The sequence below is a fragment of the Sapajus apella genome, unplaced genomic scaffold (genome assembly GCF_009761245.1).
Source record: "Sapajus apella isolate SASKATOON/1434 unplaced genomic scaffold, GSC_monkey_1.0 scaffold43, whole genome shotgun sequence".
NCBI classification, from domain to species: domain Eukaryota; kingdom Metazoa; phylum Chordata; class Mammalia; order Primates; family Cebidae; genus Sapajus; species Sapajus apella.
Window position 1 is genome coordinate 17780125 of NW_022436983.1, and position 26457 is coordinate 17806581.

General features: G+C 43.6%; 1 protein-coding gene across 2 annotated transcripts in view; it reads left to right on the forward strand.

The window, feature by feature from the left end:
* The first annotated feature begins 2379 nt into the window (after window positions 1-2379).
* The window catches only part of CLIC4 (chloride intracellular channel 4), a 90539-nt gene continuing 66461 nt past the window's right edge, over window positions 2380-26457 (forward strand). For both annotated transcript variants that reach the window (XM_032300861.1, XM_032300862.1), the window contains exon 1: window positions 2380-2745. In XM_032300861.1, the coding sequence (XP_032156752.1) occupies window positions 2674-2745 (72 nt within the window). In that variant the 5' untranslated portion in view covers window positions 2380-2673. The remainder of the gene's footprint in view (window positions 2746-26457) is intronic.

The window sequence follows — 26457 nt, forward strand, 5'->3', positions numbered from 1 at the left end:
ACTTGACTGTAATGTGCTTAGGGAGCCTCCCCTAAACATTCTCTATCCCTTTCACCTCCTCCCAGGGCTGGCTCTGCCCATCCACGGGAGCCATATTGGGAAACAGTAGGTGTGACTGACTAGGTTTCTAAGCACAGACTCTGGGTCTGAGCCTCTTCTTGGGGGGCTTCCTGTTGGGTAGGAGGAGCCCAGGAGATTATCGCCACCTCAGGGCTCTGTGGAGGGGCATGCCAGTGGCGTCCTCCCAGCTAAGATCTGTGTTTAGTCAATGAAGCCTAGAGAACTCTGGTCTGCTCCTTCTTCCATACCCTGGTGCTGTGGGGCCAGGTGGATGCTGTGACGGGCAACTCACCACTGGGAATATTTGCTGCCTTTAACTCAAAAAAAATTTTTTTTTTGAGACAGATCTCACTCTGTCACCCAGGCTGGAGTGCAATGGCATGATCTTGGCTCACGGCAACCTCCGCCTCCTGAGTAGCTGAGAGATTACAGGCATGTGCCACCATGCCCAGCTAACTTTTGTATTTTTAGTAATGATGGGGTTTCGCCATGCTGGCCAGGATGGTCTCGAGCTCCTGACCTCAGGTGATCCACTCGCCTATGGCCTCCTGGGATTATAAGGGTGAGCCACTGTGCCCGGCTTCAATTTGATCGGTTCTCAGGCACAATGAGTTTCCGCTGAATTGTTTTTCAGCTGAGATCTGCTTTGAACTGATTGACCATTTGGTTCGTTTTTGGTAGGGTAGAGAGGGTGGAGTCTGGAAGGAAACTTTGCTTCAGCTCACGGTTCTATGAAAAATTAACACTGGGTTCAGTCCAGAGTCCACTCACTTTAGGTTTTTCATAGTTCAAGCCCCCATCTAAGGGAGACTCCTGGAATTCATTCATTTTCAACGAACTAGCTGGGCATAGAGAGAGTTGAATATGATACCACATTCTAGCCTGCAGGGGTGGTAGGGACAGAATAAGTCTCCATGCAGATAACAGCCATACTGATACAGCAGCACATACGGTAAGGCAAGAATCAGTAATTAGCCCCACCCACTTCTAGATAACGAAACTGAGGCTTAGGGGCTTTAAGGACATTGCGTGGTTGGATTTGAACTTAAACAGTCAAACTCCAGAGCTTGTGTTCCTGACCACTGGGATACACTGGCTCTTTCCCGGAGCCCCTGTGAGAAAATTTGAGCAACTTGCTTTGGGCTGGCAGAGGAAGAAGTTGCAAGTTTCACTGTATGTATTTTCATGCCTACATACAATTTCTTCAAACATTCTGATATGTGCTAGGCACTGAGGATATGGAGACAAATCTCCCATGTGTGGGCCTTCTGGAACTCACTAGCCCAACCTGGGAAGTTGGGAGGAGTAGCTGTGAGTCAAGTATTGTGGAAAGTCAGAAGAAGGCACAAGTAATTGTTTCCAGAGGAGGTGAAATTTGCCCCAGGCACTCCACAGCAGCAAACCAGGACCAGGTGCCTGCAATCTCAAGGCAAGCACAGCTCTTATCCTTGGGGACTTAATCCCAGTGCAGTTTAACTGGTTTGCGGACCACCTACTTCAGAATTGTTCTGGTACTTGCTAAGAAATGGATTTCTCTCGTCCTCAGAGGATCTGGGAAACACATAAAGTGGGGCTGCGTGTAGTACCCAGGTGATTCTGTTGCACACTCAAATTTGCCTGCGAGGGGGTAAGAAATGGGTGTGAGCAGTGGGGAACAAGATGGACAATGGCTTGAGAGTCCTTAGTGGCCTGCAGGCACTGGGATTGCAGCTCAAGATCGGGAGCTCTGGGAATTGTTACTCTCCAAGGGCTAGCCCAAAGCCTGGAACACAGTAAGGTTTCATAAGTATTTGTGAATATGCTGGCTCCCAAGATCGAAACGACCTGGAGCGTCAACGGGAAAAACAAAGTCAGAGGCAGAAGAAAAAGGTGTTCCCCAGGCGATGAAAACTTTCCGATAAGTTGTCTTGGAAAAGGCAACTCCGCGTAATAGAGGGAGTTGGGGAGGTGGCCGCTGCGGGAAAGAGCGATGAGTCCTGGGGTGCTTCAGTGGGGGAGTGGGCGGGAGGCGCCTCCTCGCTTCCCCAGGCCAGCCGAGGCATGAGGTCACCTGGCACAGCACCAGCAGCAGCTGCGGAGGACGCGCAGGCGCTGCGGAGAGAGGCAGTGTCAGGCTCTGGCCCCTGGGGATTTCCCCCTTCGCCCCCTCGGGAGGCGTGGCCCGGGTCCCTCCCGCCGAAGCTGGCGCTTTGTACCGCTCACTAAGTCCCCCACCGCCGCCCAGGCCACGCCCCCTAACGGCTTCGAGGCTTTGCAGTGGTCCTTCCGTCCGCTCCAGAGCGGTCCCTCCGCCTTTCCCGCCCGAGGCCACGCCCCCAAGCTCCAGCCGCTCCACTTTCCCCGGAGAGTCCCGAGGCGCCGTGCCTTGGCCCCGCCCACAGCCCGCGGCCCCGCCCGCGGCGCCCCGCCCCACCGCTTCAAGCGGCTCGAGCTGCGGCAGCCTCTGAGTCGCGCGCGGGGCGTGGGGCGGTGACGAGCAGTTGAGGCTGCGGCCAGCTCGACACCGGACAGTCCAGTGAGCAGCGCGGCGGGAACCGTCAGCCGGAGCAGCCCCGGAGCAGAAGCAGCAGCAGCAGCAGCCGTCGCCGTTCGCGGAGCGCAGCCGAGCCGGCCATGGCATTGTCGATGCCGCTGAACGGGCTGAGGGAGGAGGACAAAGAGCCCCTCATCGAGCTCTTCGTCAAGGTGAGCGAGCGATCGCCTCGCGGTCCCGCCCGGCCGAGCCCCCAGCGCTCTCTGGGCTGCGAGGAGCGGCGTTCCGGGGCGCTCCCGAGGCGCCCCCGCTGGGCGTCAGCACCCGTCCCGCTGAGGGCTCCTGCGCCCCCATCCCATTGTCTGGGGGCCGCCCGCGCCTTCCCGCCTCCGAGGGCCCGTTGAGGGGACCGGGGTGGGGATCCGGGCGGCGGCCACCGTCTCCAGCCGCGCGGGCTCCGGCGGACGCCAGACCAGCGTCCCGCGCCTCCGTGGGTCGGGAGGAGCCCGGGGGCGGGACGAGCCTGCCCCCCGGCCCCAGAGCCGGGCTCGCGCGGGTCCTGTCACCACCCCCGCCCGGGCGCCGGAGCCCGGCCCCACCCGCTCGCTCCCCTGCGCTCCGCTCCGCTGCCCGATGAGCTTTCAAACGAACTTCTTGGAACGCTTTTTTGAAAAGGCATTTGCTCCCCGCTAGTCTGCAACGGAAACTTTAATTTTCGATGCTATCTTAGAGAAATTTACGAAACAGCAGGTGCTCCTGGACCTTTGGAAAAGACCGAGATTCCCAAGTTGTGTTTTCTGTCTTGGGCATTTACTGGCTTTCTCATTTCTTAGGCGCGGAGTGTTCTGTATGATGCAACATTTTGGCTTCTCCCTTCGGCGTTGCTGCCTCGGGAAGGATTGTGTGTGCCCTTTTGTTTTGAAAGAAATTGAGGGAGAGAATTCTTAGCTTGCTTGGGCCTTAAAGGCTTGGCTTTCTGTTCTTGTGTCTTCAGCTTTTATGTTCTGGAACTTACTTGCTTACGCATACTACCCCCCTTCCTTTCCTTTTCTCTTTTAATACTTTTCAGTTTAGCAAAGCAGAGAGTCGAAGTTATAAACATCTGGATCCAGCTCCTTCCCTCAAAACTTAAAAAAACACTGAGATTCTTCCAGCCACTTAAAAAGCCAGGCTCATGCAGAGCTAGGCAACAGACTAGAAAGTAAAGGGGCGTCTAGAACTATTTTTTTCCCCTGAGTTTTTTACTTTAAAGAAAGGAAGACGTTTCAGGGTGTGTTTAAGAGATAGAGAAGGGCCGGGCCCGGTGGCTCACCCCTGTAATCCCAGCACTTTTGGAGGCCGAGACGGGAGGATTACTTGAGTACCAAAGTTCGAGTCCAGCCTAAACAAGATGGCAAAACCCCGTCTTTACAAAAAAAATACAAAAATTAGCCGGGAGCGATGTTGAGTGCCTGTACTATTCTGGAGGCCGAGGTGGGAGAGTCGCTTGAGCCTGGGAGGTCGAGGATCCAGTGAGTCCACGTCGCACCACTGTACTCTAGCCTGGGCAACAAAGCAAGACCCTGCCTCAAACAAAAGAGATGGAGAGAAGAAATAATCTGCAATTATTTCTGCAGTCTTCAGTAATGATTGAAACAATGTTTACCTTAGGATTTTCTTTCAATTGTCAATTTTCGATTTTTTTTTTTTTTTTTGAGACCAGGGAACTGAAACAGCAGATTGGTAAAGAACTCCCAGAATATCAAAGAATTTTGGTTATTTTGGGTGGCAGACATAGTACTCTGAGGTGTGTAGAATGTAGGAAGGAACCTGAAATATAAGAAGGGAAGGGTCGGGGGTGAAAAACAGCATGGAGAAGGGAAAAGAGTGGGCCAGAGATGAGTTAAAAATTTTTTTTGCTGAGTGAGGTATAGGAAGGAATTTCCATAAACTCAAAAAATGTGCCTCCATGAATAATCTGTAAAAACATGATACTTAATGGTGAAACTTTAGAACAGTATTAAACTTAGAATAAGATAAAGCTACAATCAGGCCGGGCCGGGTGGCTTATGCCTGCAGCACTTTGGGAGGCTGAGGTGGGCAGATCACTTGAGGCCAGGAGTTCAAGACCAGCCTGGCCAGAATGGTAAAATCCCATCTCTATTAAAAATAGAAAAATTATTTGGGCGTGGTGGCCGGCCCAGCCACTTGGGAGGCCGAGGGCATGAGAATCGCTTGAACCTGGGAGGCAAAGTTTGCAGTGAGCCAAGATCGAGCCACTGCACTCCAGCCTGGGCGACAGAGCGAGACTATGTCTCATTTAAAAAAAAAAAAAAAAAAAAAAAAAAAGCTACTATCAGCTATATAGGGCTCTATTCAGCATTCTATTGGAGGAGCTAATCAAAATAAGACAAGAAAATTGAAGTATGTGAATTAGGTAGAGATCAGTGCTTAATGCCCTGCTTACAATTAATTTGATCTTTCAGTTAGAATAGCAGAGGGGTGTGGTCAGTTTTCCAAACTTGAGTCACTTGCATGCCCCTTCTGTTTTTCAAATTGGTGTTGTGAACCACTTGAAATAGTCCTTCCTACCACTTGTTGTAAGCCTTTTGGGCTTGGTGGCAGAGGATCAGGGTTTAAGTCACAGTTCTTTACTCCTTGGTTGGCTTACCCTGGGTAGTTTTCATTCTTTAAGCCTTATTTTTCTCATTTGTGAAATAAGAAATGTTTTCTGCTACCCAGTGCTTCAACTTAGGCAAAACTTTGCACTGATACAGACCAATCTTTTTTTTTTTTTTTTTTTGAGATGACATCTCATTCTGTTGCCCAGGCTGGAGTGCAGTGGTGTGATCTTGGCTCACTGTAACCTCCACCTACCAGGTTCCAGAGGGTCTTCTGCCTTAGCCTCTCAAGGAGCTGTGATTACAGGTGACCACCACCATGCCTGGCTAATTTTTGTATTTTTAGTAGAGACCAGGTTTCACTATGTTGGCCAGGCTGGCTTCAAACTCCTGATCTTCAGTGATCTGCCCGCCTTGGCCTCCCAAAGTGCTAGGATTACAGGCTTGAGCCTCTGTGTCTGGCTCCTAGACCAGTTTGTTTGAAAGGGACAGGTAAAATGTGATAAAGGGCATTCTTGATCTCTTCTCAAAACCTATGTGTGGGAAATGCAAATGGGGGAAATACCCTTGTAAATATAGTTATTTTGAAAGCAGTGGGCCGGGCGTGGTGGCTCCTGACTGTAATCCCAGATCTTCGGGAGGCCGAGGCAGCTGGATCACTTGAGATCAAGACCAGCCTGGCCAACATGGCAAAACCCCATTTCTTCTAAAAATACAAAAATTAGCTGTGCATGTTGACGCATGCCTGTAATCCCAGCTACTTGGGAGACTGAGACAGGAGAATTGCTTATACAGGTACCCGGGAGGCGGTGGTTGGCAGTGAGCTGAGATAGAGCCACTGCAGTCCAGCCTGGGTGACAGAGCGAGACTCCATCTCAAAAAATAAAATTAAAAAAAAGGAAAGTGGTGAGGGTGCTGAGGCTGTGGTTGTCCAGAGTGGTATGTTGAACAGTGTTAACCTGCTAAGAAGTATCTGAGTTTGTAGAAGAAAACTATTTACAGTTGAAGCACATAGCATGTATAGAAATTAGAAATTTGGTGGTGGTGCTGGGGGAAGGCCAAGGGATTTAACGGGGCTTTGAGCCTACCTGTTTAGGACTGAGAGATGAGGGAGAGAGATGAGCACCTTCTCCAATAGTGTGACTGAACTCACAACTACATTTCCTTCCTTGTGAGTATTGTTTTTGGAGTTGTCTGCTCATGAGCCCAGTAACTCCCCATCATCTATATAACGGCAGTATGGTTTTTTGGTTTGCTTTTGTTTTGTTTTGTTTTAACCTCAACACCTAGAGGATAGATGGGATGCCCTCCCAAAAGTAAAAAAGGCAGCTGGGCTGTGGTGGCTCACGCCTGTAATCCTGGCACTTTGGGAGGCTAAGGCGGATGAATCTCTTGAGCCTAAGAGTTCTAGACCAGCCTGGGCAACATGGCAAGACCCTTCTCTAGCAAATTATTAAAAAAATTGCCAGGCACAGTGGCTCACGCCTGTAATCTCAGTACTTTGGGAGGCTGAGGCAGGCAGATCTCTTGAGCACAGGAGTTCGAGACCAGTCTGGGCAACGTAGGGAAACCCCCTGTCTACAAAAAAAAATAAAAAATTAGCTGGGCGTGGTCCCAGCTGAGGTGGGAGGATTCCTTTAGCCTGAGAGGTGCTGCACTCCAGCTTGGGTGAGACTGTCTCTAAATAAATAAGTAAGTAAGTTAAGTAAGTAAGCAAGCTGGGCATGGTGGCCTGCTCTACCTGTAGCCCTAGCTGTAGAGGCTGAGGGTGGGAGGATTGTTTGAGCCCAGGAGTTGGAGGCTGCAGTGAGGTTATGGTTATGCACCTGCACTCCCATCTGGGTGACAGAGCAAGACCCTGTCTCAAGGAAAAAAAAAAAGGGCTTAACAATGGCAGTCATCCTTAATCAACAGTGGAGATGGTCTCAACCCACAGGAGACTGGTAGGTGTATATATTTCCAGCTGGGAACTGCCAATAGATACGGTAAATTTCAGACCTTTTAGCAAGGGCATAAAGTCCCTTATAATCTGACTACTGCCCGGATTTCTAATCTAATATGTCTACTTCCTAATTGTATATCCCAAGATACATTACTTAAACCTCTCTGTGCCACATCTGTACAGTTGGGATATTAATAGAATAGTTCTATGGGATAAGTTAATATATGTAGTATGCAACAATCTTAGAAAAGTGTCTGGTACACAGTAAGCAAATAAATGTTAGTGTGTATAATTTTGTATGTATATATTTATATGCAGATCTCCCCTGCTAGATAGACAATAAATTCCTTGAGGATAGGGTGTGCATATTGTTCAGAGCGCCTACAACTTGGAGAATACCAAATGTTTGAAATGAGATTGCTCCCTTCTTTCAGAGATTTGGTTGTCAATGTATGTCTCTACCATGCTTTGAAATTAGAAACCAGTTACTGAGATCCTGATGGTTGGAACATAAAGCATGTTTCGTCATTCTATTTTCTTTTTTTTTTTTTTTTTCGTTGGAGTTTCGCTCTTGTTACCCAGGCTGGAGTGCAATGGCGCGATCTCGGCTCGCCGCAACCTCCGCCTCCTGGGTTCAGGCAATTCTCCTGCCTCGGCCTCCTGAGTAGCTGGGATTACAGGCACGCGCCACCAGGCCCAGCTGATTTTTTGTATTTTTAGTAGAGACGGGGTTTCACCATGTTGACCAGGATGGTCTCGATCTCTTGACTTCGTGATCCACCCGCCTCGGCCTCCCAAAGTGCTGGGATTACAGGCGTGAGCCACCGTGCCCGGCCTCACCTCTTTTATTCTCCATTATTTAATACTTCCAGTTTTTGGCTTTTTGGTTTTTCTTTTTTTTTTTTGGACAGAGTCTTGCACTGTCACCAGGGCTGGAGTACAGTGGCATGATCTTGGCTCACTGCAACCTCTGCCTCCTGGATTCAAGTGATTGTTTTGCCTCAGCCTCCCGAGCAACTGGAAGTACAGGTGCCCAACACCATGCCCAACTAATTTTTTTGTATTTCTAGAAGAGACAGGGTTTCATTATGTTGGCCAGGCTGGTCTGAAACTCCTGACCTTGTGATCCGCCCTCCTTGGCCTCCCAAAGTGCTGGGATTACAGGTGTGAGCCACCATGCCAGTCTTTTATATATTTACTAGTATTTCTTCTTGGCTTGTTTGGGGAACCAAGATTTTTGTTTGGGTAAAACCAGATATTAACTCCTGAACCACAAATGAGAGTAGTTGAGAAGAGACTGGAGTTTTAGATTTTCCTTTTGCCCAGCTCCTATTGACACTGCCCCCACATCACCATCTCTGGTAACTTTGGTATGATGTGATGGTATTCCTTTTATTTTTTTTTTGAGACGGAGATCGTGCCATTGCACTCCAGCCTGGGCGACAAGAGCAAGATTCTGTTTCCAAAAAAAAAAAAAACAACCCAGAAAGTAATCCCTTTGCAGAGTTCAGTTTTATGGGCTGGAATTTAAACTTGTTGCTGTGCCCCTATGAATTGGGACAATCACTGTCAGCAAGTAGTCACCAAGCTGCTGGATTGGGGTGGTGCTTGTAAAAAGGTAATCTGGTGCAGGGTGGCATAACACATAAGAGTCTGTTTCTTTCAAGATATTTGGCAGAGGTTCCTAATGTGCGTGGACCCTGGAGCCAGACTGCTTGACTTGGATCTGGCTTCTAATAGTATGTCAGGCAAGTTTTTAAGCTCTCAATGCTTCAGTTTCCTAACTTCTAATGTCAGGATAATAATAATAATAATAATAAATTTTGTATGCTTACTGAGGGGATTAAAACTTAATCTGTGCATATGAATTAGGATAATTTAAGCTGCTGTAATAAGTCATCTCCCCACAAACAATGGTTCAAATAAGATGGAAGTTTATTTTATTTTTTTATTTTTATTTTTTTATAAAGATGGGGTTTTACCATGATGGCCAGGCTGGTCTTGAACTCCTGACCTCAGGTGATCCACCCACGTTGGCCTCCCAAAGTGCTAGGATTACAGGCGTAAGACCCCATGCCCGGTGGAAGTTTATTTCTTAACCAGCAGTCCAGGAGGATCTCTTAGATCTTGGGGTGGCTTTCCTCCTCAGAGTTATTAAGGGACCCAGGCTCTTTCTAGCTTATTTGTCCACTAGCCCCCAGAGCATGTCCTCTTCTGAATTGTCAAAGTTGGTGGCAGTGTCCACTGCCAGTGGGGGTGGAAAATATGGAGGAGGCACATCTTAAGTGCCCCAGCTCAGAAGTTCTACCTGTTACTTCCCTTTACATTCTCCTGGAGAGAACCTAATCACATAGCTTCATTTGCAAGAGAGGCTGGCAAGTGTGGTCTAACTTTATATCATCCTACGTAAGGCTTTAGGAAGAGTGCTTGACACATAGTAAACACCTGTTTTTGTCATAGATAATGGTATATTATTTTTAAGTGTAGGCTCTATTAGTAGGGTCAGGGGGTTCTGTAAATCCTTGAAATTACATTAAAAATTCCAGGCTGGGTGCAGTGGCTCACGCCTGTAATTCCAGCACTTTAGGAGTCTGAGGCGGGCAGATCACAAGGTCAGGAGATCGAGAACATTTTGGCAACATGGTGAAACCCCGTCTCTACTAAAAATACAAAAATTAGCTGGGTGTGGTGGCATGTGCCTATAGTCCTAGCTACTTTGGAAGCTGAGGCAGGAGACTTGGTTGAACCCGGGAGGTGGAGGTTGTCGTGAGCCCAGATCTCACCACAGCACTCCAGCCTGGGCAACAAGAGTGAAACTGTCTCAAAATAAATAATAAATAAATTTTAATGTGAGGCTTTTTTTCTGGGAATTCCTAAACCAAGGCTAAGAACCACTGTTTTAAAAGAAGTAAATAGTGGAATTCTGAGTGTCAAGAATACTTTATAAAAGCAAGAAATAAAAGAAGTGCTTCGGTTGGATGATCACTAAGGTCACTTCTAGTTATTATTAACTATGAATTAAAGAATGTACTGGCATGAACTAGGTGCTAATACTTAGTTTAGTACTACGGAAGATATAAGAAATTATTAAATAGTTCATTTCTTTAGGTTTACAAATTTTTTTTTTTTTTTGAGACGGAGTTTCGCTCTTGTTACCCAGGCTGGAGTGCAATGGCGCGATCTCGGCTCACCACAACCTCCGCCTCCCGGGTTCAGGCAATTCTCCTGCCCCAGCCTCCTGAGTCGCTGGGATTACAGGCACACGCCACCATGCCCAGCTAATTTTTTGTAGTTTTAGTAGAGACGGGGTTTCACCATGTTGACCAGGATGGTCTTGATCTCTTGACCTCGTGATCCACCCGCCTCGGCCTCCCACAGTGCTGGGATTACAGGCTTGAGCCACCACGCCCGGCCTAGGTTTACAAATTTTATTGGAAAGAAAACAATACAAGATGGTCCATGCTTAAAGAGTCAAGTATGGCTCACATTCAATTGGACTAGGATAGGGGAAAGATGGAAGTAGGCTTCAACTTGACCTTGAGAAGGAAGATGAATAGGTGGGTTGGGAATAGTCAAGAATGGGAATGTGAGTTTTGACATCATTTGGAAACTCCCTGTGCAGGAAACAATTGGTAGATTAATACCTAAGAGGGAACCAGGAGTGATTCACATCATAGTGCCAGGGAAACAAGTTATTTAAAAGTTGAAGATGAGACTTGTAAAACCTAACTTGGGTTTTTGTTAATGTGTACATTTTCCTAGCCCTTTTCATCACCCCACACTTTCCTAGTTTTTGGATTGCTATCTATTCAGCGACTTCTCAGTGGCACTTGGGAAGGTGCAAATGGATTGTACAGATGGAGTGTTTGACAGTTTAAAGTGGGAATTCTTTATATTTTATTTCAATGGGAGGCTTCAAAACTCCCCCTTGTTTTTTCAAACAGAAAAAAATGAAATAAATTTTCTATAAGAAATGCTGAAAAATTTTTCTAGTAATTGAACAAAAACTAACTCAATATTTAGACAATATTACCTTGAATCTAATTGATATGCCAGTTCATTTGAGGTTTCCGGGGGAAATTCAGGAGACAGAAATGAATGCAAAGTATGAAGTTAATGGAAATCTATTACTGTCATTTTTTGCCTAAGCTATTCCTGAAGACCTACCAGTGCTACTTTTGGCAAAGGCCAAAGTTGATGATTTTGGTTTACTGTAAAAATCTCTCAGAAAGGAGCCTAGAATGGGGAAGAGGCAGGAGGCTTTTGAGCCAAGGAGACCGAGCACATGAAAAGCTTAACAGTATGAATAATGATAGGAAAGAGACAATTGGGAGAAGAACCTGACTGTCACGAAAAGTCACAGTTGGTTTGGACAGATGCCCTCAGAGGTGCCTAGAAGCCAGTAAAAGGATGGTGAGCCATACTTTCCCACTTCCTGTTTCATTAGAGCTGTGGAGCCTCAGTGTTCTGATATCTCCTGAATAGGGAATTATGAGTCCATAAAAGGAAAATGTGTTAGGCAGGATAGGAAGTGTGATTAAGGCATGAGTTAAGATTTTGGTCAAGCAGAGGAGTAAGCTAGGTTGGGTTTGCCCATTTTAGAGGCTTGTATAGAGAATGAAAAGGGACTTTCTGAAGAAAAATAACATTAGGTCATGGTTACCTATTGTCCAAATATGATTTAACAAATATGATTGTAATTTAGGGCATCAGCTTGTGAATTTTCTTGGGGCTTTTAATCATGTTGCCTGTTTCGAGAGTTGGCTTTTATTTCTCAGTGGTCAGTTTCAGATACTGGTATAAGAAATAACAATTGGCTGGGCATGGTGGCTGATGGATGTAATCCAAGCATTTTGGGAGGCTGAGGCAGGTGAATCACGAGGTCAGGAGTTTGAGACCAGCCTGGCCAACATGGAGAAACCTGGTTTCTACTAAAAATGCAAAAAATTAGCTGGGCGTAGTGGCAGGCACCTATAATCCCAGCTACTTGGGAGGCTGAGGCAGGAGAATCACATGAATCCAGGAGGTGGAGGTTGCAGTGAGCTGAGATGGCACCATTGCACTCCAGCTCGGGAGACAGTGCAAGACTCTGTCTCAAAAAAAAAAAAAAAAAAGTAAAAAAGAAAGAAATAACAACTATAGGCTGGGTGTGGTGGCTCACACCTGTAATCCCAGCACTTTGGGAGGCCGAGGTGGGCAGATCACTTGAGATCAGGAGTTTGAGACCAGCCTGGCCAACATGGTGAAACCCCATCTCTACTAAAAATACAAAAATTACCTGGGCATGGTGGTGGGCTCCTGTAATCCCTGCTACTTGGGAGGCTGAGGCAGGAGAATTGCTTGAACCCCGGAGGCAGAGGTTGCAATGAGCCAAGATCGTGTCACTGCACTCCAGCCTTGGTGACAGTGAGACTCTGTCTCACAAAAAAAAAATTATAGCCTGGGCAACATAGTGAGATCCCATCTCTATAAAAACTAAAAAATATTAGTCTGGTTTGGTGGTGATGGTGAGTGCCTCTAGACCTAGCTTTGGTGGCCTGAGGCAAGAGGATCACTTGAGCCTAGAAGTTCGAGGGTGCAGAGAGCTATGATCGTGCCACTGCACTCCAGCCTGGGTGGCAGATGGAGACCTGTTTCTTAAAAAACAAAAAAAAGAAATATCAATTAGCCTTTGGTTTCTGTTTTTTTCCTTTACTTAAAATAAAACCACACAAAAAACAAAAAAAAACCCAATAAAATAAAACTAGGATAATTTATTAGTCTAATTCATGAAAGTGATAATGTAGATAAATAAGACTATATTTGAAAATTGTGTCAAATGTAGACTAGGACTATCTTAAATTTTAACATTAATGTTTTGAACAAGTAATTATTAGAACCAGGGCCAGGTATTGACTTGATTCAGCATGCATATATTTTGTACCTTTAAGCATCCTTTCATAGGTTTCTTTGCTTTTCTTGAAGTTGAAATACAAGCTGTTTCTTGAAGCTGAAATAAGCTAGGAGTATGACAGGTTTTCTTTCTCTTTTTGTGTAATAAAATTATTACTTCCAACTTACATGTGACTCATTCATTCTTATGAAAAGATTTAGTTCTCATTATAATAGAGTTGCAAAAATGCCAGTCACCTGTAATAACTTAAGTATTGAGTTTTACCACTGTGCAGCATAGCTATTTACTTGTGTATGTGGGAGAAGAAAAAAAGAGAATCTGAACAAATATAGGAGAATACAAAACCAAACAATTAGATGAAGGCTGAGGTAATTAAAACCTTTTTTTTTTTTTTTTCATTTGAGACAGAGCCTTGCTCTGTCACCAGGCTGGAGTGCAGTGGTGCAATCTCGGCTAACGGCAACCTCTGCCTCCTGGGTTCAAGCGATTCTTCCGCCTCAGCTTCCCGAGTAGCTGGGACCACAGGCGCATGCCACCACGCTCGGCTAATTTTTGTATTTTTAGTAGAGATGGGGTTTCACCATGTTGGCCAGTATGGTCTCGATCTCTTGACCTCATGATCTGCCCACCTCGGCCTCCCAAAGTGCCAGGATTACAGGTGTGAGCCACTAAGCCCGGCCTTTTTTGAGACAGAATCTCACTCTCTTGCCCAGGCTGGACTGCAGTGGCGCGATCCCGGCTCACTGCAACCTCCGCCTCTTGGGTTTAAGCAATTCTCAGCCTCCTGAGTAGTTGGGATTACAGGTGCCCACCACCACGCTTGGATAAATTTGTATTTTTAGTAGAGACGGGTTTTACCATGTTGGCCAGGTAGGTCTCAAACTCCTGACCGCCTCGGCCTTCCAAAGTGTTGGATTACAGGCATGAGCCACTTTGCCCGGCCTTAAGAACTTTTAAGGATTTGTGAGTTTTCTGCATGTTTTCTTCTGCTAATAACCAGTGAATTTATTTTGGAAGTAGAGAACAGGTGGTGGATTATGAGAGTGAATATTCATTAAAAACTAAAGATGGAGGTGTGGTGGCACACGCCTGTAACCCTGGCACTTTGGGAGGCTGGGGCAGGAGGATCATTTGAGCCCAGGAATTTGAGACCAGCCTGGGAAACATAGTGAGACCCTGTTGCTACGAAAAAACTGAAGGTGAACCAAACTAGATTACTGTGCTGCCTAGGAAAATGGGAAAAGTGGTAGCTGTGAAAAAAAGTGATTGGACTTAAGAAATTAAATTTAAGCCTTTAACCATAACACACACCCAAGACTGAAATGAAATTTTTTCTTTTTATTCTCTTCTTCCTATCTTTTTTTTCTTTTCTTTTCTTTTTTTTTTTTTTTTTTTTGTTCGTGATGCGGTCTTGCTCTGTGGCCCAGGTTGGAGTGTGCTGGTGGGATCATGGCACAGTGCAACCCCAACCTTCTGGGCTCAATTGATCCTCCTCCTGAGCTCAGTCCTCCCAAGTAGCTGGGACCACAGGCACGTGCCACCATGCCTGGCTGCTTTTTATAGAGATGAGGTTTCTCATGTTGCCCAGGCTGGTGGGTCTCAAACTCCGTGGCTCAAGCGATTTTCTCGCCTCAGCCTCTCAAAGTGCTAGGATTACAGGCATGAGCTGTTGTGCCTGGCCCCATTCAACCTTTCTCTGTTTTAGTTTAAATATTGGTCCGAAGTTTGAAAAGGTACTGTCATTTCCTCTCTGCTTCCTAGTATATTTATTGTGTGTATCATGCTCTTTTTTAAAAAGTATATTTTTTCCAATTATAAAAGCTATGTATGTTTACTCTAGACAACTTAGTAAACAACAGAAAAGCATAAATAAAGTAAAAATTACTTATAACCCGTTGACTAGAAATAGTTGCCATTGCTGTTGTATGTCTTAGTCTTTTTTTTTTTTTTTCTTTTGCAGCAAAGCCTTGCTCTTTTGCCCAGGCTGGAGTGCAGTGGTGCAATCTCAGTTCACCGCAACCTCTGCCTCCTAGGTTCAAGTGATTCCCCTGCCTCAGCCTCCCAAGTAGCTGGTGTTACAGGTGCCTGCCACCACGCCTGGAGAATTTTTTTTTTTTTTTTAAGCAGAGTCTCAGTCTTACTCCACTACCCAAGCTGGAGTGCAATGGCACGATCTTGGCTTACTGCAGCCTTCACCTCCTGGTTCAAGTGAAACTCTTGCCTCGGCCTCCTAAGTCGCTGGGACTACAGATGCACACTACCATGCCTGGCTTATTTTTATATTTTTAGTATTTAGTAGAGACAGGATTTCACCATGTTGGCCAGGCTGATCTTGAACTCCTGACCTTCAGTGATCTGCTCGCCACAGCCTCCCAAAGTGCTGGGATTACAGGCGTGAGCCACCGTGCCAGGCCCTTAGTCTTTTTTAAAATAATTTTGCATGAATTATTAATGAGAATTTATATATAATATTTTAATGTTCTTCATGACAGAATACTTGAATGAGTGAAGAATGAGACCTGATCTGATGTGTAACGTGTGTTGAATTAAATGAGTTTCTTTAAAGAAAATTTACTTAGGTTTTGTAAAAGAAACTCATTGTGTCTGTATCTTCCTTTGAACATTTGGTCTTTGGTGGCAGAAAGCAGGGTTTTATGTCATGAAATGTGTCATCACCTAGAATGGATATTGATTACATGATTTGAAGGTAGATCCTACCCTTGTGCTCTTTAGGAGAAATCTTCTAAAAATGAAAGTTGTTTTTCAGTCTTAATTTCTTCCTTCAATATCTATGTAATAGGTAAGATAAGCCCATTTTATAGTTCAAGCATAATAAGAAACCAATCTTTGCCTAGAAACAGTTCAGCACAGTATAGGGGATCATAATAGAAGCAAACATCAATTGAATACTTTCCATGCACTAAGTGCTGGAGAGGTAAAGGAATAAGAATGAGCCCCTTGTCTTCAAGGAACTCTCACTATAACCAAGTAGACAGTCAGAGGGTGAGTAAATGAGCCATGGTTGATGATGGTAGGTTCTTAGCACCATCTTTTTCCTATACAATACAGTGACTTTTTTGTCTCATGTACTTTTTTATTCTAGCTAAATTAAAAGCTTAAGAAATGATTCAAATGGGAAATTAAATGAGGTAATTGATTTAGAGATGAGTTAAATGTTTGTGTTGTATTCTAACAGTTTAAGGATTGTTAGTATTACTGAATCTATTACACTGCTTGTTATCAGTTTTTTTTTTTTTTTTTTTAAAGATGGAGTTTCACCATGTTGGCCAGGCTGGTCTTGAACTCCTGACTTCAGGTGATCCACCCACCTCAGCCTCCCAAAGTGCTAGGATTACAGGCGTGAGCCACCGCTCCCAGCTTATTGTCAGTTGTTTAAAGAAACTTTTGACCAGGCACTGTGGCTCACGCCTGTAATCCCAGCATTTTGGGAAGCCAAGGTGGGTGGATTGCTTGAGCCCAGGAGTTCAAGACCAGCCTCCGCAATGTGGCAAAACCCCATCTTTTTGTATTTTGTAAAAACACAAAATTAGCCAAGTATAGTGGCACATTCCTGTAGCCCCAGCTACTCAGAGGCTGAGGCAGGAGGATCACCTGAACCTTGGGAGGTCCTGGCCACAGTGAGTCGTAGACCTGTAATCGTGTCAGTGCATTTCAGCCTGGGCCGCAGAGTGAGGCCCTGTGTCAAAAAAAAACAAAAAAACAAAAAACAACAACAACAAAAAACAAACTTTTATCTTTTCCCTCAATAATTAGTTGCAGATTTTATTTGCTAATTTTGATCTATCTAAAATGAAAGGGATACTTCTTGCCTCAAATCTTAAATAGGGGTCAGGCATGGTGGCTCATCCCTGTAATCCCCGTACTTTGGGAGGCTGAGGTGAGTGGATCACCTGAGGTCAGGAGTTCGAGACCAGCCTGGCCAACAAGGGGAAACCACCATGTCTCTACTTAAAAAAAAAAAAAAAATCAGCTGGGCATGGTGGCGGGTACCTATAATCCCAGCTACTTGGAAGGCTAGGGCAGGAGAATCGCTTGAACTTGAGAGGTGGAGGTTGCAGTGAGCCGAGATTGTACCCTTGCACTTCAGCCTTCACCTGGAGACTCCATATCAAAAAAATAAAATAAAATAAATAAATAAAATAAGCTCAGCTGTTACTGTAAAAAAAAAAAAAAGGAAATCTTAAATAGATTCTACTTTCCCTAGTTGTTTATTGAATTAGATGCAAAGTTTTAGATCTGGCATTTATCCAACTTGTATTTCTACTTTTAACCCCCACTGCTGCTGCAGATGTGCCTCATATTCCATCTAGATTGGTCTTAAACATTCCCTGCATGGCTCTGTCTTCATGGAAGATTTTTGCTGATACTTCCTTCATTTGATATACTTTTGGCTTCTCCACCCTCTCCCTGCCCCCAATTTCTGCTTGCCAGAATATCTGTTCTTCTTTCATTCATTCATTTAACACTGTTCTAGGTGCTTGGTTGGATACACCTAGTGAACAAAGTCTCCATTTTTATGGCAGTCATATTCAGTTGAGGGAGGCAAACAATAAATGCTGGCGATTAAATGCTGTAAAGAAAATTAAGTAGGTTAAGGAGTATGAAAGAAAATTAAGTAGGTTAAGGAGTATGGACAATGATAGAGGGTGCTGTTTTCAGTTTATGGGGCATTCTGTTAGCCCTGTGGAGAATGGCAATTAGGAAGGCAAGGGCAGAAGCAGGGAGACTAATCAGAGGTAGCCTTTCCAGTAATTCAGGCACGAGACAATGGCTTGGAATAAAGTGCAAAGCTGCTGGATTCTGGATATATTTCTAAGATGGAGATAATAGAATTTCCTGATGGACTGGATGTGGAATGTGAGAGGAAGAGTTAAAGATGATTGAGATTTTTGTTCTGAACAATCAGAATGATGGAGTTGTCATTAAATGAGGTGGGAAAGGCTATGGGAAGGGCTAGTTCTAATGGGGAGAAGATCAGGAGTTTAGTTTTTTGACACGTTAAATTTGAACTTGTTAATACTTCATAGATCTTATTGTCTACTTGGAGAGGCATAGTTAAATACATAAATAAGGATAGTAGATAATTACATCAAAGAAAAGAGCAGTGCAACTTGAGAAAGAATGGCAGGAAACCCAATTTAGATAGAGGCACAGTGAGAGCTTTTCTGAAAAAATGACATGTATGATGAGTAGTAATTAGAATGAGGGGAAGAGCATTCTAGGTTACAGGAATCAGCATGTGTAAAGGCTGGAAATATTCAATTAAGGGTGTGACTGGAAGTGAGGAGTAGAGTGAGGAATTGACAGGGGCCACATCATGGAGGGCCTTGTATGTCATGCGAATTTTGTCCTTAGTACAAATGGCAGTTCTCAGAAGGGTTTAAGTGAGGGAGCGTCGAGGTTAGAGTAGCATCTTAACATGAGTAGCCTGGCTCTGTGTAAAATGAATTGAACGGAGGCAGGAGTGGCAGTAATGACAACTATTTGGAGGCCACTGCAATCAAGAACGGTGATAGTGGCTTGGATTAGGGAGATGATGGAGAGAAGAGAATAAATTTGAGGTAGATTTTGGAAGTGGTGTCAATAGGAACATGTTTTAGAAGGAGGGATGAGAGAGAGAAAAGTGTGAGAAATGACTTGGGTTTGTAATTAGAGTCACTGGTCAAGAGATGCCATTCATGGAGAGGGAGGAGGAGCAGACAGTGTTCAGGTTTTGACTTGTTGAGTATAAGATGGTTGAGATGTCAAGTGGAGATGTTAGTAGAAAGTTGGATACTGTATACAGATTTGTTCAGAAAGAAGTCTAGGCAGGGTAGAGACATTTGGGACTTGACATCTATCTATGTCATACTTGCTGGCATACATATATGCATAGATGACATACACACACTCACATATAATATTTGGTATTTAAAGTGCATGGGCTGGATATGGTACCTCATACCTATAATCCCAGCACTGTGGAAGGCCGAGGTGGAAAAATTGCTTGAGACCAGGAATTTTCAACCAGCCTGGGCAACATAGCAAGACCCCATCCCTGCAAAAATAAAAATAAAAAATTAGCTGGGCATGATTTCACATACTTATAATCCTAGCTACTTTAGGAGACTGAGGTAGGAGGGATCCCTTGAGCCCAGTAGTCAGAGGCTACAATGAGGTATGATCATGCCATTGCACTCCCAGATGACAGAGTGAGACTCTGTTTCTAAAGAACAAAAAAGTGTGTGAGATCATTCTGTGGATGAGTCAAGAGTAAGGAAAATGCCTAGAACCAAGTTCTGGGGAACTCTCAACACTAAGAGGTTGGGTAATGGAGGAGAAGCTAGAAAAGGAGAACAAAGAGGAACTGTGGGAGAGCAGGAGTGGTGAGAGGAAAGCTACTAGAGTGAGATGTGAAAGAAGCTAGGAGAGGTTTGGAAGGAGGGAGTGACCAGTTGTATCAAGTTTACTGTTTATTGGATTTAACACCCTGGAAGTTATTGGCAACCTTAGTAGTAACAGCTTTGGTGGAGTAGTGGAGGAAGTCATAATACAGCGTGTACAAGAATGAAATAGGAAGAGATTGGAGTCAGTGTGTATAACCAACTCTAACAAGAAACTTGGCTATGTAGAAGAGACAGGTTGATAGCTGTAAAGGGGGGATGCATATGAAGGGAAGGCTTTAAAAAGTGTGAGCTGTAAGAGCTGGGTTAAATGCTGATCTATTAGAGAAAGAGGTGGAAAATTAAACAGAGACATGGTTTAACAGTTGCTCTTCAAGGAATCTCCCAAATGGCCACCTATTCCACTAGGTCCCCCTCAGTGGTGTGTATTGCTTCTTCATATAAACTCTCATACAACCTTTCCCCCTGCTTATTTACTTGAGGCCAAGTAAACTCTGAGAAAAATTTTGTTCTTCATCTTTGTATAGGCCAAACTGTCTAACATTATTTTTTGAAGAACCAGCTAAGACAGGTTCCTCCATTTCCTTACCGCCACACTCTGCAAGTGCAAAAACCATTTTGTTGCTCTCTACTATAGAAATAATTAAGTTAAAATATATAGTCTAGCATTCAAGTCTTTAGCCTTCATGGCCTAGCTCCAATTAATTGAACACATTTATCTCCTACTTCCTGGGTCTTACAGTCCAGCTAAATTGAACTCTTCTTTGTTTCCATGTGAGCTACCTTGTTTCCCTGGAGCAACCTTTCCTATCTCTTCCATTCCTATTTGTTTAAGCTCTGCATAATCCTGTAAATCTCAGTTTGTAATGTGACTTCCTTTGTTAATCCTTCAAGATTCTTATTTCATGCTTCTTAGGTGACTTCTTTGTTATCTATTTTGTTGATAGTTTTGCATGTATGTCTTATCTTTGCTATAGCAAAGTAAGCTCCATGAGGGTAGGTTCCTTGTTTTATTCATCTTTGCATCTACCACAGTGTTTAGTAGATTGCCTGCCTCAAAATAGGCATTCAATAAATCTTTCTTATTGAATGAGTAAATGCTCTTAAGTATAGTTGATAGATCCTAACCTACTGCTGGTAATTATAGTTGGCTAAAAATATACTTTGTAAGTGCTGTGCTTTGGAAAAGGATCATCTGCTTAGCAGCACTATTTGGTGGGTAGTTGATGGAAAGCAAAGCGTGAACTGGTTGGAATTGCTGGCAGACATAGCATTCTACCAAATTTGGTTATGTCACTAAACACTGTCACTAAAAATGCTTTCGTGTAGATTTGAAGGGGAAAATGCTACCTTATTAGTTGTCAAGTCAGTATTTGTCAGAAGCCTTTTACTCACTTTTTCTGGTGTGACAGTACTTTGTTGAAAAGATCCCAGTTCATAGTGATAGACTTTTAAATTTGGGTCAGTACTGCTTACAATTATGTAAGCCTTTTTAGTTACGATGTCTTTTTTTTTTTCCCCCCTCAGGATGGAGTCTTGCTCTGTTGCCCAGGCTGGAGTGCAGTGGCGCCATCTTGGCTCACTGCAACCTCTGCCTCCCGGGTTCAAGCAATTCTCTTGCCTCGGCCTCCCAAGTAGCTGGAATTACAGATGTGCAACATTACACCCTGCTAATTTTTTTCTTTTCTTTTCTTTTCTTTTTTTTTTTTTTTTTTTAGTAGAGACAGGGTTTTACCATGTTGGCCAGGCTGGTCTTGAACTCCTGACCTCAGGCGATCCACCCACCTCAGACTCCCAAAGTACTGGGATTACAGGAGGTAGCCACTGCACGCAGTCGATACACTGTCTTCTAAGTCAAAAGCTGTGTACTAAGAATATTCTCCTGAAGCATGTGTACAGTTAGGCTTTGCAAGAGAATCTCTCCACAAGATAAACATATTGTGTATTTTTTCTCTAAAGCTGGAACCAAGAACAGTCTTCCCTGTAAATAAAATGAAGTTCAAGCCTGAGTAACATCTGCCCTTAAACATTTAATTTGACCTGTTAAAATTTTTTTCAGCCAGGCGTAGTGGCCCCCACGGATCCCAGCACTTTGGGAGGCCAAGGTAGGTGGAATTCTTGAGTCCAGGAGTTTGAGACCAGCTTGGACAACATGGTGAAACTCTGTCTCTACAAAAGATGCAAACATTAGCTGGGTATTGAGGCACACGCCTATGGTCCCAGCTACTTGGGAGGCTGAGGTGGGAGGATTGCTTGAGCCTGGGAGGTGAAGGTTGCAATGAGCCAAGATGGCGCTACCGTACTCCACCCTGGGCGACAGAGTAAGACCGTATCTCAAAAAAAAAAAAAAAAAAAAAATTAATACTCTAGTATCTTCTGGCATTTCATAGATTTAGTATTATTGCTTTCTTCCTTCATGACTGGCAGATATCCCTTTAAATGTGGTGGTAAGAAGGCTGTGATTCTAGGACATCTGGATTTCTGCCAAAATTGATTCTTTTGTCTTTCATTAAAAATAACCTCTCAAGCAAATTTGGGACTCACCACTAAAGCCCTAAATTCCTTTTTATTTACTTTGTGTTTTAACTCTCATGCAGGTTTTTAGTTGTTTTTGTTTTTGTTTTTTGGTAAATACAGATTACAAAGTAAACAATCTTTCATTAAACAGGTCTTTATTGAATATCTGCTAGGAACTGCTCTAGGCCCTGGGGAAGCAAGAAAATGTACCCTCAAGCATCAGTAATGAATGAGCTATAAGGAAGGAGCACTATGTACCATTATCTTAGATAGGATAATATTTTCTGCTGGAGTCATTGTAACTCACTGACTAGGAGGACTTTTCACTTCTAGGAAGACCTGGTTTTCCTGTATTTAGAATAGATACTGTTTCCATTGACTTAGTTTTCTGTTGGATTTCTTAAATGCATGAGATAGAAGCAGCGTATGAAAAAGTTTCAAATTTAATTGAACTAATAATATATACACTTATGGAGTGCTTTCTATGTGCCAGGCACTGTGTTAATTACATTATATGTATTAACTATTAACTCATTTGATTGTTAATAATTGTTTGCTGAAGGAATATATGGAAACTTTTATTTTTCTGTGCACAGGCTTGATTTCAGAGGAGGCTGGGAGGAAAAGAAAACATAAAAAGTCACATTGATTGGGAAAAAGCAACTGCCTATAAAATTCACAGAAATACTCATACAAGAAGTCAGAGAAGCAGGCTGAGAGAGTGATGCGAGTGACTGGGCTCAGTTCATATTTTAGATAGAAATGAACAGATTTACTTGTTTTTCCTTGCAAAGTGAAAAAGATTTAAGGGAGAGTCTGCAACTGTGTTTTGACCCTGAGCATGTGGCTTGTTAGCCGTTGGGATTAACAGTGGAGGGAGCACTGGGCAAGGTGGCTCATGCCTGTAATCCGGCACTTTGGAAGGCCAGAAAAAAGAGAGTGGTGGGGGCAGCTGTTGTTCTGATGACTCAGCAAGGACCCTGTGTTAGATTTACCATTGCCTCAGTATTGCATGTAAAAAGTTCTTTATATCCTTTGAAATATTTGAGATCATAGATCCCAAAATCAGAGCCAGGGATGATTGTTGAAGTGTCATTTGTATTTTTGTTTCCTTCTTTTGCTTTTCTGTGGTTTTTTTTTTTTAGTAGGATCTCACGTAGAGTGGAGTGCAGGGCATGATTATGGCTCACTGCAGCCTCAACCTCCCAGGTTCAAGCAATTCCCTGCCTCAGCCTCCTGAGAAGCTGGGACTACAGGCATATGCCATCATGCCTGGCTAGTTTTTTTTTTTTTTTTTTTTTTTGAGATGGAATCTTACTCTGTAACCCAGGCTGGAGTGCAGTGGCACCATCTCAGCTCACTGCAACTTCCGCCTTCTGGGTTCAAGCAATTCTCCTGCCTCAGCCTCTCAAATAGCTGGGATTACAATGCCCGCCTTCATGCTCAGCTGATTTTTCTGTATTTTTAGTAGAGACAGGGTTTCACCATGTTGGCCAGGCTGGTTTTGAACTTCTGACTTCAAATGATCCACCCTTCTCGGCCTCCCAAAGTGCTAGGATTATAGGCGTGAGCCACTGCGCCTGGCCTTTTTTCTTTTTTCTTTTTTCAGAGAGCAGATCTTGCTATGCTGGTCTTTGTTTTTTTTGTTTGTTTGTTTTTGTTTTTTGTTTTTTTTTTGAGACTTGCTCTATCACCCAGGCTAGAATGCAACAGCACAATCTTAGCTTACTGCAATCTCTGCCTCCTGGGCTCAAGCAATTCTTGTGCTTCAGCTTCCCTAATAGCTGGAACTATAGACATGTGCCGCCACAACTGGCTGATTTTTTTTTTTTATATTTTCAGTAGAGATAGAGTTTCGCCATGTTGGCCACTTGAACTTCTGGACTCAAGTGATCCACCCACCCTGGTCTTCCAAAATGCTGGGATTATAGGCATGAGTCACCACACACAGCCAGTATTTCCATATAGATGCTCAAATAGCTTCTTTTGGAGCTGAAGATCATTAGAATATTTCAAGTAGGCAATTGAGTCATCATATGGAAGACTAGATCTTTAGTGTTAATGCTGTTATAGTATGCAAGGGTGTCCAATTTTTGGCTTCCCTGGGGCCACATTGGAAGAAGAAGAATTGTCTTGGACCACGCAAAAAATACACTAATGATAGCTGATGAGCTTAAAAAAAATTGCAAAAAAATCTTAGTGTTTTACAAAAGTTTACAGATTTGTGTTGGGCTTCATTCAGGGTGGTCCTAGGCCGCATGTGGCCCACGGACCTCTGGTTGGACAAGCTTGATGTAGTGACGAAGAGTGTAGACTCCCAAGCCATGTGGCCTGTGTTTGAATCCTAGATCTACCATTCATTAGTTAGTTACCTTGGTGTCCCCACTGAGATAATCTACTTGGGCTTTTGTAAAGGGTACAAGACTTAATATAAGACAAGCACTTAGAGTCTGACTCATAGTAAACCTTGTTCACTTGCTATTTTGCCTTTGGTAATGCAGAATTAGGACCATGTTGGCTTGGCCTATGGTTAGTTTATGTATTCAATATACCATATGTGGTTTCAACCTCCAGGATTAGAAGCACCTGCCAGACTGCCACTGCAACCAGGTGGGAACTTTTCATTCTTTATCAAAAGAGCAGGGTTAGTACAAAAAAAGTCCAAGGTTAAGCTTGAATTTGCTCCTGAATTAGCTTCAGTGAACCCTGATCCTGTTGACATTTACTAGGTAACTAAAGGACTGTCAGATTGGACTCTGCCGTCTTAGTCCATCTGCCTCAGCAGCTCTTTCTGAACTTGTAGCTAAAGCTGAGAGTCCATTATTAGGGAGAATGTTCTTTTTTTCTCTCTCTTTTCTTTTTTTAATTTTTTTTTAAAGTGAAAGCACAAAAGAAGTAAGGAGTAATCTATGACATAGGATCTTATTGGTTCTCTAGAAGTACTCTTAATTAAAATTTTTTAATTAAAATAATTTTTTTTTTTGACATGGAGTCCTGCTCTGTCACCCAGGTTGGAGTACAATGGCACGATCTTGGCTAACTGCAACCTCTGTGTCCCAGGTTCAAGCAATTCTCCTGCCTTAGCCTTCCGAGTAGCTGGGACTACAGGTGTGCACCACCATGCCTAGTTAATTTTTGTATTTTTAGTAGAGGCAGGGTTTTGCCATGTTGTCCAGGCTGCTCTTGAACTCCTGACCTCAGGTGATCTGCTTGCCTCAGCCTCCTAAAGTCCTTGGATTACAGGCATGAGCCACTATGCCCGGCCTAAAAAAAAAAGAAAAAAAATTTTTGAGTATTTGGGGATCTTACCATGTTGCCCAGGATGGTCTCAAATTCCAGAACTCAAGTGATCCCCTTACTGTGGCCTCCAAAAGGGCTGGGTAAAAGTACTTACGAATTATGGATTTTGGCTTCCTGTGCTACCAAATTTCACTATTCCTTGATTTTTGTGGTATTCACTATATAGTTGAACAGGTCATATATTAACTAGCCTTTATCTAATGCTTTCTTTAAAGGAAATGTAGACGTGTTTATATTTTTAACACCCTCCTCAGTCTCCCAAACTGCTGAGATTACACGTGCTCACCACCACGCCCCGCTAATTTTTTGTATTTTTAGTAGAGACGGGGTTGCACCATGTTGGCCAGGCTGGTCTCAAACTCCTGACCTCGTAATCCGCCTGCCTCGTCCTCCCAAAGTGCTAGCATTACAGGCGTGAGCCCTGGCCCAGCCTTATATTTAGTAATTTTTAAGGAGTAAAAACGAAGTCTCCTAATTTACTTCTAGACTCTACAATTATTGTTGTTACTAGAATTTTTCACCTTATACCACAATGGGATGATGTTAAAGCTTAAAACTTTAGCATGTCTGTAATTGGTAGATATCATTTCAACAAATGGTAATTAAAACAAAAATATCTGGCCATGGTGGCACGTGCCTATGGTCTCAGCTACTAAGGGAGGCTGAAGCAGGAGGATTGCCTGAGCCTGGGAGATTGAGGCTGCAGTGAGCTGCCGTCATTGCACCACTGCACTCCAACCTGGATAACAGAGTGAGACCCTGTCTCAAACAAAAGAAAACAAAGAAAAAAAGATAATGTAAGGATCATGAAGTGACTTTAAAATCCTTCATTTTATAATAATAAGTTTCCTGAAGCTACTTAATTTATCACTATACAGAATAAACCGATATATAAAAAATGATCAGTAAGTTTTTGTTTCCCCATTAAAGCCAGAATAATGATCATGAGATAGCATTGGTTGCTTACTATGGGCCAGGTACAACATGCCAGTCTTTTAGGTGTGTTAGCTAATTTAATCCTCATATCAACTTTGAAATAGGTGCCATCAATACTGTTTAACACAAGAGAATGAGAGAGATCATTATTTGGGTACAGTTGCAGGGCTAGTAAGTAGCAGTACTGGAATTTGTACTGACTTCTTTGGGATTTCAGACCTGAATCAATAACTTTGTTTATGTTCTTTTTCTATGTTTAAAACTTGAATGTTTTCCTAACAGTTTTTCTTTCTTTCTCTTTTCTCTTCTTTCTCTTCCTTCTTTCTTTCTTT